This window comes from Macaca nemestrina, chromosome 12 (genome assembly GCF_043159975.1).
Source record: "Macaca nemestrina isolate mMacNem1 chromosome 12, mMacNem.hap1, whole genome shotgun sequence".
NCBI lineage: Eukaryota > Metazoa > Chordata > Mammalia > Primates > Cercopithecidae > Macaca > Macaca nemestrina.
Window position 1 is genome coordinate 12,812,169 of NC_092136.1, and position 16,018 is coordinate 12,828,186.

A 16,018-nucleotide genomic window follows, 5' to 3' on the forward strand; every position below is an offset into this window, starting at 1 on the left:
GAGCTTCTTTGCTCAAAATCATGTTTAGTTGAGGCATCCGCGACTGGTGTCGTGTGGAGTTGTTACTCAGTCCTGTTCATTGCTATGTATTATTCTACTGCATCAATATACCCTCTACTTATCTCTTTTTCAGTTCCTAGGCATTTGGGTAGCTTCCAGTGTGGGGCTCTTAGGAACAGTGCTCTATGAACATTCTCTTATAATACACATCTTTGTTCTTTTTCTTTTATTTATTTATTAAAAACAGTGGAAATGAAGTCTTGCTGTGTTGCTCAGGCTGGTCTTGAACTCTTGGGCTCAAGCCGTCCTCCCACCTTGGCCTTCCCAAGTGCTGGGGTTACACCGTGAGCTACTGGGCCTGGCTCCTTTCTTTTTAATTCAAATGTAGTAATTGTCCATATTTATGGGTACATAGGGGTGTTTCCGTACATATAATGTTTAGTGATCACATCAGTGTAATTAGCATATTTATCGTCTTGACATTGATCATTCTTTTGCTTTTCTTGGAGACAGAATCTCGCTCCGTTGCCCAGGCTGAAGTGCAATGGCGCCATCTCAGCTCACTGCAACCTCTGCCTCCCAGGTTCAGGAGATTCTCCTGTTTCAGCCTCCCAAGTAGCTGGGAATTACAGACATGTGTCACCACGCCCGACTAATTTTGTATTTTTAGTACAGATGAGGTTTCACCATGTTGACCTGGCTGGTCTCAAACTCCTCATCTCAGGTGATTCACCTGCCTCAGCCTCCCAAAGTGCCGGGATTACAGGCATGAGCCACTGAGCCCGGCCAGCATATGCATTTTTAGTTTTGATAGAAACAGCCACATCATGCTCCTTAGGATGGTGCCAATTTACACTCCCAGCAATGTGTCGGAGTGATCATTTGGGACCGGTGAGGATGGATGGGGAAGGAGACCTGTGAGATTAAAATAACACTCCTGGACGAGTGTGAATGAAAAGGACGGAAGGAACTGTGGTTAGACCCCCAAGGCCCTTAGAGGAAGATGCATGAAGCGGAGACCTGAGACTGCAGCAAAGGCTTGTGAATTCATCGTCTCTTGTGCAGCAACATAGGGAGGATCCCTTCGGATATGTTGGCACAGGGCTTTCTGGTCAAATGATCTGTCTGATGAGGAAGCTCTTTAGATGCTGGCTGGGTTGAGGAATCCCAGGGTGGGAATGGAAGAGGTGCTAGGAGAGAGAGGCTGAGCTGCAGCTGCTGGGGTTGAGATGAGGGAGGAAGGAAGGATGGGGCCAGGCGCAGGAGAACAGATAGCATCCAGGAAGGCCTACCCGTATCCCTGGAGCCTAGCACACTGCCTAGCTTCAAAGTAGCTACGTGGGAAATGTCAGAAAAAGAAATCCAGCAAAGGAGCCAGGACAGGGTGAAATTCCTTCCCAGAAACTTGAGAAATCCACCTGCTTATCCCATGACAAAATGTGAGGAGGATGGAATGTTGGGGGTGGGAGCTGACCCACCTGTTGTCATTCACGTGGCCTTTGTCAAATCCTCTCCATATCTCATACTCTCTCTCTTTTTTTTTTTTTGAGACGGAGTCTCACTCTGTCGCCCAGGCTGGAGTGCAGTGGCGCGATCTCGGCTCACTGCAAGCTCCGCCTCCCGGGTTCACGCCATTCTCCTGCCTCAGCCTCCCGAGTAGCCGGGACTACAGGCGCCCACAACCGCGCCCGGCTAATTTTTTTTGTATTTTTAGTAGAGACGGGGTTTCACCGTGGTCTCGATCTCCTGACCTTGTGATCCGCCCGCCTCGGCCTCCCAAAGTGCTGGGATTACAGGCGTGAGCCACCACGCCCGGCATATCTCATACTCTCATCCTATCTGAGTTATATCCTTTTAAAAAGTCATCTCTAATCACTCATTCAGCAAAAATTTAGGGACCCCCACTATGTGCAAGCCCTGCTCTTGCTGCTCGGCTTCAACCCTAAACAAAACGACCACCATCCCTGCCCTTGTGAATCTGAAACACTTAAATGCGTGGTTACAAGTCGTGCCAAGTACCATGAGGGATAAGGTGGGCCCAGGCTCTATGGGAGAGTGGTCAGGGAGGGCTGATCACTTTTACAGGGAAGTGACTTTTTTTTTTTTTTGAGGTGGAGTTTCACTCTTGTTGCCCAGGCTGCAATACAATGGCGTGATCTCAGCTCACTGCAACGTCTGCCTCCTGGGTTCAAGCGATTCTCCTGCCTCAGCCTCCCGAGTAGCTGGGATTACAGGTGCCCGCCACCACGCCAAGCTAATTTTTTGTATTTTTTTTAGTAGAGACGGGGTTTCACCATGTTGGCCAGGCTGGTCTTGAATTCCTGACCTCAGTTCATCTGCCCACCTCGGCCTCCCAGAGTGCTGGGATTATAAGTGTGAGCCACCGCACCTGGTTGGGAAGTGACATTTAAGCCACGTCTGCAGATGCTAGGTGTTAGCAAGTCAAGAAAGAGGGAAAGGCAACCCAGGCAAAGGAAACAACATGTGCAAAGTCTGGAGGTGGGAAAGCACTTGGGTTATCGTGGCCGTGGGAGCCAGGGTGGAGGGAGCTCAGGGCAGTGGGATCAGAGTGAGGCAGGGAAGGTTTTGAGGGAAAGGAGCACACAGGACCTGGAACTATGCCAAAGATTTGCTGTTTTGTTCCAAAGGCAATGGCAAGAAGGCATTAAGAGTTTTAAGCAAGGAAGGGATGAGATGAAATGTATGTTTCATAAAGTTTATTCAGCTGTGGAAAATGGGCTTGGGAGGGTGAGAGTGACCCCGGGGAGACTGGGTATTGGAGCTCACCCCGGCCTTCCTAGAACGTAGCTCCAGCCTCCGGCCCTGTCTTCAGCAGACAGCCTGGGTTGGCTGTCACCAGAAGCAGGAGCTATGGAAATTTTCCCAGTGTGCATGCTGAGAGGCCCAGGGCTGTAATAGACTTCTTAGCAAGAGAGAGTCTGAGATCAAGCTGAGCTGAGTTAAAATGAAACAGATCACTTTGCAGCAGGACTTATCAGAGCCTTTGATTGGGAACTGTAGCTAGTGAGCCCTGGGGAAGGGCCTGGAACATAGTGTGTTCTGTACTTATTTTGAAACTATGTTTTCCATTGTACATTTTGCTACCAAGCTCAGTCTGAGAAACTGCTCCATTTCCTCTTTGCCTTTCTAGGGAATATATGCTACTGAGCGTGCTTAATTCTCTGTCTCACAGCCTCTGCTCAGGGAAGTGGAACACCATTCTGTTTGTTACAGACGGGGAAACAGATGTGTTCAGGGTCTTGTGCCTGGGACCTTGCGGGAGATTGACAGTGAGTCTTGGTCACCAGCGAATCACAGGGGCGTCCTGGAAGATTGTGGGGTGTCAGCTTCTTCCACTTCTCCTGTCCATGTCTTGCAGACAACACTGCCCTGTCCTGTCTACTTAGGGACATCGCCATTAGTGTCCACCTCTCCTGTCTCTCCTGATTGCTTTCCTTTCCTCATGATCTTTGTCTCTTTTTTTTTTTTTTGAGCTGCAGTCTCACTCTGTTGCCCAGGCTAGAGTGCAATGGTGCGATCTCAGCTCACTGCAACCTCCACCTTCCCGGTTCAAGCGATTCTCCTGCCTCAGCCTCCCGAGTAGCTGGGATTACAAGCATGCACCACCACGCCCAGCTAATTTTTGCATTTTGAGTAGAGACGGGATTTCACCATGTTGGCCAGGCTGGTCTCAAACTTGTGACCTGTCTGTCTCAGCCTCCCAAAGTGCTGGGATTACAGGTGTGAGCCACTGCTCCCAGCCTTGTCATGAACTCTTATTGGTTTTGGGAGAAGTAAGAAGTTGACTCCCTCAACTAAGAGCTTCAGTGCTATTTTTTCTTTTTTTTTCTCTCTTTCTTTCTTTTTGTTTTTTTGAGACGGAGTCTCTCTGTGTTGCCCAGGCTGGTGTACAATGGCATGATCTCAGCTCTCACTGTCCCTTCTATGAGAAGACGATGAGCCCAGCATTTTTGGCCCCCAGGTCTTTTTATGATGCTTCCAGCACAGCCCCCTGCAGGCCTCTGTCTTCTTGGCTCTATCATGAAGTGTCCGCTGCTGGGGTCACTCTGTTGGCTGCCATCCAAGTGGATGTAGTCATTTTGGTCCCTGCCCTGGCGTTCTAACCCCAGTGATGTGAAGGAAAAAGACCAGCAAAGAGAAGCAGCTCCACAAAACCTGTTTCAGCAGGTTATGTTTTTATTCTACATTATTGGTAAGACAGGGAACAGGGCCAAGACCTCCACACTCCCCTGGGAAGGACAGTCAGGAGAATTAGATACATCTAAAGTGGGCAGAGGACGGAGGTCAGATCTTCCTGGGAGGTGGCTGGAAAGACCTGGGCTTAAGCCACGGGAGCCAGGCCGACCTGGTTGTTTGCCCTGTCGAAGACAGTGAAGTACTGGCGGATGAAGACATCACCCAGGATCCAAAGCTCTCCAGATTCGGTGGGGACGTCCATGCCCTGGAAGCCGCTGGTGCAGCTGCCCTGGCTCTGGAGAAAAGGAGAATAAAAGTGGAGTTGAAACGCCGATTCCGCAGTGACAGGCACTGGGTGATAAACATCCAGGGCGCCCTGGTCCAGCTGCAAGGCACGTGCAAGGAGGAGCTTCCTGGCTCGGTGTCCAGGGACTCGGCTGTTCTTGGCCTGGAGTCGGCCTGTAGAAGCTGTCCACAGCACAATTGGTTTCTACGCATTACTGGACATTATCTGGCGTTTCTGGCAGGCACAGGAACCCTGACATCAGCATCAGAGCTAAGGCCTTGGGGAGAATTCAGCTGGTAGGAAGGAGTGTGAAAACTCAGCCCACACAGCCTTTTCTCATGATTATTCTGATCCCGAACACGGGCAAACCGGAGAAGCTGTTAGCCTCTTGCCTCACTAAGTCACTGGGCTGTGACCTTGTCTGCACGTCACCTGGGGAGCTTTGAACTCCCGCAGCTCCATCCCATTGCTCAGGCCTTGCCCTCTCCTAATGTAATCAGAATCACTGGGGGAGCCCAGGCATCAGTGCTTCTTGTTGAGTAACATCAGTCCACTGGCAAAATCAGTTTTCCACCTGACGTTATAATAATAGAAGGGAGAGTTTTCCTGTGGCTCGTACAGCTAAAGATTTGCTACTTGGTAGAGATGGTAGGAGTGTCGGAAGCCCCAGCCTGTGGAAATGAGGATTTCCCTTTACCCAACCCTTGGTAGCTCAGTCTCACTTGGATGTGATCAGTCTCACTTGGTTAACCTAACCGCACTCTGAGGGTGGGGAAAGCTGCCATGTCTACATTTTGGAGGAGGAAACTGAGGCTGAGATGAGCTGTGGCTTGCTGAGAATCAATGGGCTGGTAATTCAGACCCAGGACTTGGACCCAGGGATCCAAATAGAATCCTCTTTTCCCTCCATTAACCTTTGCTTCACTTGTTCCCTTAGGGGGCTGTATCCGAGTTCTTTTTCCTGCGTTTGTTTTCAATCTGTTCCTTCTCTCCGGAGCTGTCTGGGGCAGATGTTCGTCTGCCTCTGCCTCTCGGCTTCAGCTCGTGGAAGCGCACTTTCCCTCTGCAGAGGGGACTCTGTGTCCACATTCTGTGTGAGCCCCTCTAGTGGATGGTTCAGAGCCCCCTCACCTGCAGGATGTAGGCACTGGGTGGCACAGGATACTGGATTCCATTGATGGTGAAGACGATGTCGGGCAGGCTGCTGATGGCTGAGCAGCTGACCACCATCTGGAAAGAGTGAGGTGAGAAAAGTTACAAGGGTTTTGGTCCCGTGCGCCTGGCACACCCACTATTTGAGTGTAGAACAGAGCCGTCGGGGCTGGACTCACCTCGCCGTCTGAGTTCTCGCTGGCTCCGATGTCACTCTGGATGTTGGCAATGGGGCTGGTTGGGCCGGTCAGCAGAGAAGTGCCGGTGTCAACAATGGCCTGGCAGCCCTCAGCGCAGGCGATGGCCTCTCCGTTCATGGTGATGCTGAGGGCAAGAAGCAAGTGAAGGTTCCTGAGCCCTCAGGGGTACATCTCTCCAAGGAGGAACCAGGAGGTGACCCCAGACATTTCTTCCCCACCCATCCATTGGCCAGTGAGTGAAATTTCTGTTCCTCTCGTTTACACATTCATTCATCCTGCATTCATTTATGCAACAAATATTTTGCAAGTGCCCACTCTCTGCCAGGCATGGGAAACGCAAAGCTAAACCAGACAGCCTCACAGTTCCAGGCTGCAGGGAGCTCCCGGCCTGGCTGGCAAGATAAGTTATGGTGGCAGAAGGGCAGGATGATAAGCCAGGCGTGCGGCAGGGAACAAAACAGGGTCCAGGGTGAGAGGCAGTGGAGGGAAGCAGCCAGGGGAGCAGACACCCAGGGATTCCAGGCAGGTGAAGAGAGAAGGAGGACATCAACAGGGGACGGTATGCGGGGAGGGACAGAGACCAGAGGGCTGGGGCAGGAGTTGGAGGAACTGGTGAAATGCTAGCATGGCTGGGCAGACATGAGGTGATCAATGTGTCCTGGTTTGCCTGGGATGGTCCCGGTTTTAGTACCGAAAGTCCTTGTCCTGGAGAATTGTTCACTCTTGAGAAATGACTTCACACAATTTCTTAGCCATTTTGCCCTACTTCTAGACTGAAAGTGACACATTTCTTCGAGTGGGAGGAGCATTGCTGGTTCCCAGGTCCGTTAAATTGAGATGTGTGGACAGGTGGTTGCCCAGCTTTCCCCAGGGATGCTGGTGGATTGTTCTGCCTCCGTGACTATTAGGACATTGGCTATCTGACCCTTGCAGAGTCTTGGCTTCCCAGACAGCTCTTCCCTCCTCCGCCCGGGACGTGTCTTTCTAGGGTTTCTCTGGCTGGGCCAACTTCCGCCTTCCCCCTGGAGTGTGTTCCCCTGTGTCAGCTGTCCCTGGGGGGATTCTGGAAAGCTGGTTAGCTATGAATCCATAAGGAAATGGGATGTGGGGCCCAGGCCTGGATGCTGCCTGTCTGTGGCTGTCCCACCTGTCCACGGAGATCTGCCAGTAACCCTCGACAGAAACAGGAACCCAGTTCAGACTTCCAGTGTAGTAAGAAGAGTCAATGCCACCAAATATCACCACGCTGCCACTCTGGTCATCGCTGTGGAAAGTGAGGGAAGAAGACATGAATTTCTCTGTTCGTTCATTTGTGTGAACATCTGCTGTTGGCTCCTCGGAGCTACCCTTGATTGGGCACTTGGCAGGCTGTCCTGGGGTGTGACAAATGTGGTTTCTTGTCCTCTTAGGCCAGGGCCCACGCAGTGGACACTGTCACTGTTATTTCCACTTACCATGAGGACACTGAGCCTGAGGGAGGTGAGGTCACCTGCCCAAGGTCACACAGCGGGGGAGTGGTGGAACTACGTTTGGAAGAACACGGGTCTTTTAGGTTGATGTGTGGTTTCCACTGTGGTACTCACTCTAGTTGCCATGGCGACCCCAGGGATGTGAATGGGTGACAGTGTCGGCTCTTAAGGACTTGATGGTGGAGATCTCTTGTTCTTAGCTGGGAGCAGTTTTGCCCCCAGGGGAATGTCTGGAGACATTTTGGATTGATTGGGTGGGGGTAGTGGATGCTACTGGCATCTAATGTTTAGAGGCTGGGGATGCTGCCAAACGTCCTACAATGCATGGGACAGTCCCTGGCAAGGACTTATGCTGGTCTGAAATGTTAATAATGCCCAGATTGAGAGACTCAGATCTAGCTGGGGAGATACAACGGCCCCACGTGAAATATTTAAGTGCTCATAAAGGCAGATTATGTTTCAGAGCCACCTTGAACATCAACTGGCCAAGAGGAACACATGACAAAGAGCCTTCCTGTTGTAAATTGCAGGAGTCCTTGTTATTTCAATATTCATTTTCTAAATCTTTGCAGTTTCAGGGTAGATGCAGAACAAATGTAGATGGCAATAAGAAATCAGTCATCGGAGAACTGGCCATGTATAAAACATGACCCCCTCACTGAACCCACCCACCTTTGCTGTGAACGTCTCACAGTGTAATGCTATATAGCGAGGACCTAGATGTGTAGTTACGAACCGAGGAAACAAGTGAATGACGGCAAATCCTTTCAAAAGACGAGGACGTCCGTGAGTGTTAGAGGAACGTTGAGTGTCTTAAGAAAGTGGATGATGCCCTCAGATATTCTTGCGTAACACTCTACTCAGCCCAGATTGACATTTGATTTATTCTTTGTTCATTTGTTTGTTTGTTCATGTATTTCTTTGTTCATTCCTAGAATTAGTCCACGGTCACAAATGGAACCTAGGTTTTATTAAATCACAAAAGAAACTTGCTTTCATGATTTAAAAATGTCATCATCCATGATATATCTTGATCAAATCTTTTCATTTTTGTGTTATGGAATTTTGTTCTGTTTTAAGTGTATTCACTTTGTTTATTTATTTATTTATTTTCTGAGATGGAGTCTCGCTCTGTTGCCCAGACTGGAATGCAGTGGCACAATCTTGGCTCACTGCAACCTCCGCCTCCCAGGCTCAAGCGATTCTCCCTGCCTCAGCCTCCCGAGTAGCTGGGTGTACTGGTGCCTGCCACCACGCCTGGCTAATTTTTGTATTTTTTAGTAGAGACAGGGTTTTGCCATGTTGACCAGGCTGGTCTTGAACTCCTGACTTCAGGTGATCCTCATGTCTCAGACTCCCAAAGTGTTGGGATTACAAGCATGAACCACCGTGTCTGGCCAAGTGTATTCATTTCAGTGGCATCTTTGGGGGCCAAGGATGAGGGAACTGGCACTGAGGGGCAAATGGCTGAGGACATTTGAGTTGTGCACATCAAGGGGATAAAGATGCTGGTAAATGAGATGGAGTGCACATGGCCCGTCAGAGAGAGACTTGGCACTATCACTCTGCAAAGACACATTTCTCTAGCCTCAAAAATTGACTTTCCAAATCCCTTGCTTCCCAAGACCCTCTCCATCGCAGCCAGCCTTGAACAGCTGCTGCTGGGCCAGAACACTGTGACCTCTGGAGGGGGAGGTGGGAGGAGGCCCCTCTCCACCCAACTTACGCGCTCAGGTAGACAGAGAAGAGGTCCTGAGAAACCAGGCCCTGGTCCCAGATGTTGTCAAAGACGGGTGTGGCCCCGGACGAGGAAATGCTGGGGTAGGCCAGCCCCAGGATGCCATCGAAGGGAGCATAATACAGGAAGGAGCCGGGTTCGGTCTCGCTCAAGCCGAAGATCTGATTGGTGTCTGAGATGCCTCCAACCTGGGTGGGGGAACCGAGATGATGTTCACCATCAGGTCATGTCCACTGAGCTCTGGGTGCCAGCCTCAGGCCCACAGCTGCCCTGGTTCATCCCATGCAGGACTTGGCTTCTAGGGCATCAGCCCAGAAGGAGGGGAGAGGGACTGTCTCCTGGAATGCTCGTTCCTCTGCTGGAGGTAACGATGGCAGCTGATCTGCAGATGGCCACAGTCTATGACTCAGTGTGAGATTTTGCTGGAGAACAGATTCACTGTATGTTTGTGTTACGGATGAAGAAATGCAAAGCAGACCCCGGGCGAATCAGGGCCTTTGACCCCTGCCATTCCCCAAAAGTAGCAGAGAGGGCTTGTGGAGATTTGAGGACGTGGGGGGGCTGCAGGTTGGGAGAAGGAGGAAGAGGAGGAGGTGCCAGTTAGAATTGAGCCTTTACTGACTCTCCCCACCCTCCATAACATTCTGCTTGGGTGGAACTGAGGCTGGATTATGGCTCCCGGCAGCCCACCCTTTTACTCACTGCCACCCGAGCTAGCAACGTCTGTGACATCTCTGCTGCTTCTCCCCCAGCCCGTACCCCCAATCAGGTTACTTTTGTGATCACCGAGACTCATCGTGCTGGAATAAGCTTATTCTGGGGGTGCCTGATGGCGGGATGCAGCGGCAGCCTGCAGGCGCCCACCTGGACAGTGTCGTATCCGAGGATGCCTGTCATGCTGCCGGTGCCGTAGGTGATGGAGAGTGTCCCGCTGGTGGACTGGTAGGTGGAGGAATCCTGAGGGTTGAAGAGGTTGTGGTTGGCTGCAAGGGAAAGCGGTGATTGTCAGCCTCTGAGAGCTGGGTGAAGGTCACAGGCTGGGACGTCTTCCTGGGATGAGGTGCCCTGGCCCCAGGAAGGGCTCTGGAGGTGAGCAGTGACCTTTTCCCCTAGACCCTTGGACCCCAAGAAACCCCATGTTCTGTCCTGTCTCATTGAACTCCTGGGACCCTTCACTGATGGCAGGTACCCAGGCAACCCCAAGGGCCTACCGGGGACTCCCCAAGGCCAACATTGAGCTGAGCAGGCTGGTGGCTACCCAGTGACCAGCGCTTTCACCCCCCAGCCCGTGGCCAGTGCTCCCATTATGTGGATGATGACACAGGCACCCCATCTTAATTAAAACTCAGGTGAAAACATTAGGAGAGGAAGGAACCCGCAACACACATTGTTCATGACTTCCAAAGACAAGCTCTCTTTCATTAGCAACCAATGATTTTTCTTTTTTTTTTTAAAGGAGCTCAGCACTCACCTCTAGCCTGTCCGGGCCAGGCTTTGGAGCCATTTCCTCACACTGGACTCTTTCCTAGCGGGCTATTCTACAGCCCGTTGGCCCTGTCTTGCTTTGGGCCCCTACACTTCCTCTCCCAGGCTGTGGGTATTTTGGGGAGCTTCTCTCTTCCCCACAGACTGGAAAGTCTTTGACCGCAGGGGTCATATCACTCATCCGTTTACCCCGTGGAGCACCTGCGCCCAGTGCTTGGCACGTAGTAGGTGCTCAGTAAATGCCTGTCGAGTGGCTCCAGCAGGCTTGAGGTGGGAGCTGTCAGAAGCCCACGGGTGTCCAGGGTTCCCCAGGGTCAGCTGGTGCTGGGGAGCGAGAGTGGGGTGGGGCGGGCTGGGAACTTACTGCACGCGAGACTGGAGCAGTAGACTGAGGGCACCCACAGGTTGGAGGATCCGGTGTCAAAGATCACGGTGAAATCCTGGGCAGGGGTTCCGATGCCGATAGTGCCGAAGTACTCCACCTGCCGAGGCCGGGACAGGGCAGTTCATAGACCGGGGTCTCTCTGTCGGGGCCTCCCTAGGGGCTCTCTCTGGGTCACCTCCTCAGTTGCCCTCTCTACCTTTTCCTTCCCTCCTCACAGTTCTTGTCTTTCTCTTCCCAGCCAGCGCCTTCATCCTTCTAAGCCCAGCCCTGGCGTCCCTTCCTCCTTGAAGTCTTCCCTGATTGCTCCCCCAATTTACCCTCTGCTCTCTCCTAAGCACCACAAGCATCTAACAGTCTGCTGTTCCCTCTTCAGCCATTGTCTTGTCTGTCACAGTCTTCCCATCCTTACAGCACATGTTCTCAGAGGATGGGGGTGGAATCTTCTAGCACCGGGCAAGTGACAGCTTAAGTGCTTGTGCCTTAAATTGTTTTTCAGAAGCTAAGCAAGCCACCTAAAGATGGAAACATGGCTGGTTTTCTTATTTCTACATCTAGATGTGTGAGCAGGTTGCAAGAAAGGGCATTGCCAGTATTTTTCTTCTTCTTTTTTTTTTCTGAGGCAAGTCTTGCTCTGTTGTCCAGGCTGGAGTGCAGTGGCATGATCTCGGCTCACTGCAGCCTCCACCTCCTGGGTTCCAGTGATTCTCCTGCCTCAGCCTCCCAAGTAGCTGGGATGACAGGTGTGTGCCATCACACCCGGCTATTTTTTGTTTTTGTAGTAGTGACGGGGTTTCACCATGTTTCCAGGCTGATCTTGAACTCCTGACCTCAAGTGATCCACCCACCTCAGCCAACCAACCAGTATTTTTCTTCTGAGTGGCAGCATTTCCCCCGCTTCCCGGCTCTGTTCCCGCCACTCTGGTCTGCTTGCTGCTCCTTGGCGATGACTAGTCACTCCTGCCCCAGGGCCTTTGCATTGGCTATTCCTTGTGCTAGGAAATGTTTATTCTAGATCTTTCTTTGGTTGATCTTTTTTTCAAAAATCAATCATTCGGGTCTCTAGTCAAATGTCCCCTCTGCCAACAGTCCTTCTGTGACCACTTTATCTAAATTTGCTCCCTCTCGATCTTCTTTTTCCCCATAGTCCAATTAATTAATTTGTCTTGGCCCTCATCAGTACCTGAAATTATCTTTCATGCTTGTTTATCTGTCATCCCCTGTAGAATATAAGCTCCAGGAACTTTGCTTATTCACCATCGTTTTGGCAACTTGCATAGCCTCTGGCACATAGAGAGGTGCCAATATTTGTTAAATATTTGTTAACTAAATAAATGCACTAACTAATCCTCTTACCAATGGCCTGCCAGACCCCATGCTAAGCACTCCAGAAAACATGATTGCGTTAATTCCTGGCAACAACCTCTGTTGGTAGATATTAGTGTTTTTGTTTTCCAGACCAAGAAACAGGCTCAGAGAATTTAAATGTCTTGGCCAAGGTCCTGTGACTTAGAGGCACTAGAACCCTCATTTGCAACAGGTCTGCTGGATGGTAGAGGCCAATCTCTGAACCACAGTCATCACTGCTCTGTGCCCTCTGCCCTGTGCCAGGCACAGAGGGGGCATACAATATCTGTGGGAAGGCAGGGTGTTTGCTATCGGGTCTCAAATAATAAAGTCAGAGTGATCTTTCTGAAACTCGGATCTGATTTTGTCACCCCCTGTTTGAGATAAATCAGTGGCAGTTAGGATGGAGCCTCTCTCCGTCCACCCCTCGGCTCCTCGGGCCGCAGTCTGCAGCACCCTTCTTCCCTCCCTCTGGGCTCTCCTTCAAATGCCCTGTGCTCCCGCCTGCACAGGGTTCGGCACAAGTGATCAGGCTGTGCGGAGTTCTGTCTTCTCTTGGAAATTCCCGCTCTTCCTGCATGGCTCCGCGGAGGCTCCCTGCCCAAGTGGCAGAGTCTCGCAGTGTGACACCTTCACTCTGTGGTCCTCCTGCTGCCTGTTCTTTTCATTGGTTTGCAAGACTCCTTGATTACTGTCTTTCTCTCCTTGGCTATGACTTTGCTCACTGCTGTTTCCTCCTGAGCCCCACAGAGGCCCTGACATATAACGAGGCGCTCAGAAGAAGTGAACATTGCATGAACGAGTGAAGGAATGAATGAATGAACAAGAAGCAACAGCTCTGTGAACTTTCCTGCCTGCCCGGGGCCACTGACACCTAGGGGCAGACCCTGGGTCACTGCCTGGAGCCTCAGAGCCCCGGCCCGTCCTCCAAGACCCCAGGGAAACCCTCTTTCCTGCCGGCCAAGTCCTCAGAGCCGGCCCCGCCGCTTGCCCACACACTCACATCCAGGTAGTTCTCCAGGGGCTGTTGGTCTATCAGGGTGGGCGCCTCCGCCTGGGGGAAGTACTTGCTGGCTGGGTTGAGGTTGTGCTTCTTCAGGAAGTCCTTCAGCAGGCCATGCTCGGACAGGTTGCGCCTCAAGGACTTCTTTCTGACGAGGGGGACCCTGTGGTTTGGAGGAGGAAGAGGAATTAGGCAAGGATTCTGCTCACCGTGTTCTGTGGCAGCCCCAGAAGGGAAGGGAAGCTGGTCTAAGAGAGGAAGAAGGAAGGAAGGGAGACGCTCCCACTTCTGTGCAATAATGCAAAGAAGTTAAGTTGACTAGGGCTGGAGCTGGGAACCAGACTCAGGCTGGGCCTGAGTTTTAACCACGTCTGCAGAGCTGCCTCCCAAAGGTTGGAGAGAGAGGCAGAGAAGGGGGATGGAGACAGCCGAAGAGAGAGAGAGAAAAAAGGGAAGAAGGAAGACACAGGAGTAAAGAAGGGCAATGTGGGAGGCAGCCGTCTTCACACCCATGCCACTGGGACTCACTTGTAGATGATGCACTCAGAGAGCGCCACTAGACCCAGCAGCAGCAGCCACTTCATGGTTCTTCCCAGGTCCCAACTCCAGGGAGAAGCAAGACGGGAGGAAGGTGCAGAGCAGCAGCATGAGCTGCCCCTTATATACAACTTGGGTCGTGCCTTATTGGCCTCTTGGAAAGTCACCCGTTCCCCTGATCCCAAACAGAAAAGCTCCTGATAAGATTGTCGCTGCCCCGAGAACAGTTCTGAGACTGTTCCAGCGGAGGCACTTTCCATTGTAACCTTGCACCATTGTGGACAGGGGCGGGGGTGGGAGGTTGCCATGGGGGTTGACCGGCAGAGGGAGAGAGAAGCAATGGCCTGAAGGCTTAGTTTTTCTTTTCTTTTGCTTCCCCTTCCCCTTCCCCTTCCTTCCTTCCTTCCTTCCCTCCTCTGTCCCTCCCTCCCTCCCTTCTTTTCTTTCTTCCTTTCTTCCTCCCTCCCTCCCTCCCTCTCTCTCTCTCTTTCTTTCTTTTTCTTTCTTCTGATGGAGTTTTGTTCTGTCGCCCAGTCACAGGCTTATTTCTTTAGCATTGACAAGGGCCCACGTTAACATTTTACAAGCTGAGCATTTCCACAAAGTTGGTTACAAGTGCGTTTAGCACAGCATTGGACAGACAGATGGGAAGGAGCCCCAGGTGGCCTGATTTGTCCCTGTGGGGCACGCCGATGGGGTTCTTAGAGAGCAGCTCCCCGACTCAGTGATAGGTGGTACTGCTTGTGGTCACTGCTTAGTCACAGCACACTGGGGGGTCGGTCATTTGGGACTCAGGACACAATTCCCCAGTTTAGTGTCATTGTGTGGGGTTGTTGGGCATGTGAGTAGCCTATGGAACTTCTAGCTTGCTTTTGGTGGCAACTGGGGTGAGTCTGGGAAGGGGATGTGCGCAGTACATGGGGGAGGAGGGAGAGAGCACCGGCAGAATGCTGCCTTCCCTTCCTGGAGGAGGCAAACTTGAGACCGGCCAGGTATTTCTTTGGAATCTGTGTCCCTCCCTTTCTGCACCTCTTCTCTTTCTTTTGCTCCCTTCCCACCCTCTCCACCTTTGAGATCCCACCTGGGTGTGATTTCTCCAGGTTCTCCAGGCTTATAACTGGGCTGAAATCAGCTACAATGGAGCACAGCAATCTGGGCAAAGAATTCATACTCGTGGGTGAGTGACTTAGAAAGAGGATGCTTAGCTGGGTGCCGTGGCTCGCGCTTATAATGCCAGTATTTTGGGAGGCTGAGGCAGGTGAATCACCAGAGGTCAGGAGTTCAAAACCTGCCTGGCCAACATAGAGAAACCCCATCTCTACTAAAAGTAGAAAAGTTAGCTGGGCATGGTGGTGGGTGCCTGTAATGCCAGCTACTCCACAGGCTGAGGCAGGAGAATCACTTGAACCCAGCAGACAGAGGTTGTGAGAGGTGAAGCCGGCTGGACTTCTGAATTGGGTGGGGACTTGGAGAACTTTTGTGTCTAGCTAAAGGATTGTGAATGCACCAATCAGCACTCTGTGCCTAGCTAAAGGTTTGTAAATGCTCCAGTCAGCACTGTGTGTCTAGCTAATGGGGTGGGGAGTTGGAGAACTTTTGTATTTAGCTAATGGATTGTAAATGCACCAATCCGCTCTCTGTAAAATGGACCAATCAGCAGGATGTGAGTGGGGCCAAGTAAGGGAATAAAAGCAGACCACCGGAGCCAGCAGCGGCAACCCGCTGGGGTCCCCTTCCAGGCTGTGGAGGCTTTGCTGTTTCGCTCTTTGCAATAAATCTTGCTGCTGCTTCTCACTCTCTGGGTGTGCACTACCTTCATGAGCTGTAACACTCACTGCGAAGGTCTGCGGCTTCACTCCTGAAGCCAGTGAGATCAGGAACCCACCGGGAGGAAGGAACAACTCTGGACGCCACCTTTAAGAGCTGTTACACTCACCGAGAAGGTCTGCAGCTTCACTGCTGAAGCCAGCGATACCACGAACCCACCGGAAGGAAGAAACTCCGGACACATCTGAACATGTGAAGGAACAAACTCCGGGCTCACCATATTTAAGAACTGTAACACTCACCATGAGGGTCCGCGGTTTTATTCTTGAATTCAGCGAGAGCAAGAACCCACCGGAAGGAACCAATTCCAGACACAGTGCAGTGAGCGGAGATCCTGCCACTGCACTCCAGCCTGGGCGACAGAGCTAGACTCCGTCTCAAACAAACAAACAAAC

The 16,018-nt window shown here is 51.6% G+C and overlaps 1 protein-coding gene across 1 annotated transcript; it reads right to left on the reverse strand.

Moving 5' to 3' along the window:
- Nucleotides 1-4,150: 4,150 nt before the first annotated feature.
- Nucleotides 4,151-13,843, reverse strand: LOC139357436 (pepsin A-1-like). Its single transcript, XM_071074525.1, has 9 exons — nucleotides 13,788-13,843; nucleotides 13,260-13,422; nucleotides 10,892-11,009; nucleotides 9,907-10,025; nucleotides 9,031-9,230; nucleotides 6,983-7,099; nucleotides 5,815-5,959; nucleotides 5,615-5,713; nucleotides 4,151-4,492 (listed from the first exon to the last, which is right to left on the reverse strand). The coding sequence occupies exons 1-9, from the start codon at nucleotides 13,841-13,843 to the stop codon at nucleotides 4,343-4,345; spliced, it is 1,167 nt and encodes a 388-aa protein (XP_070930626.1). The 3' UTR covers nucleotides 4,151-4,342.
- Between the last annotated feature and the right edge of the window lie 2,175 nt (nucleotides 13,844-16,018).

Coding starts and splice junctions, on each gene's coding strand:
- LOC139357436 (XM_071074525.1), bottom strand. CDS start 13,843: ATGAAGTGGCTGCTGCTGCTGGGTCTAGTGGCGCTCTCTGAGTGCATC. Junction 9,231..9,906: donor TCGGATACGACACTGTCCAG/GTGGGCGCCTGC, acceptor TCCCCCACCCAG/GTTGGAGGCATCTCAGACAC. Junction 4,493..5,614: donor CCAGTGCCTACATCCTGCAG/GTGAGGGGGCTC, acceptor CCTTTTCTCCAG/AGCCAGGGCAGCTGCACCAG.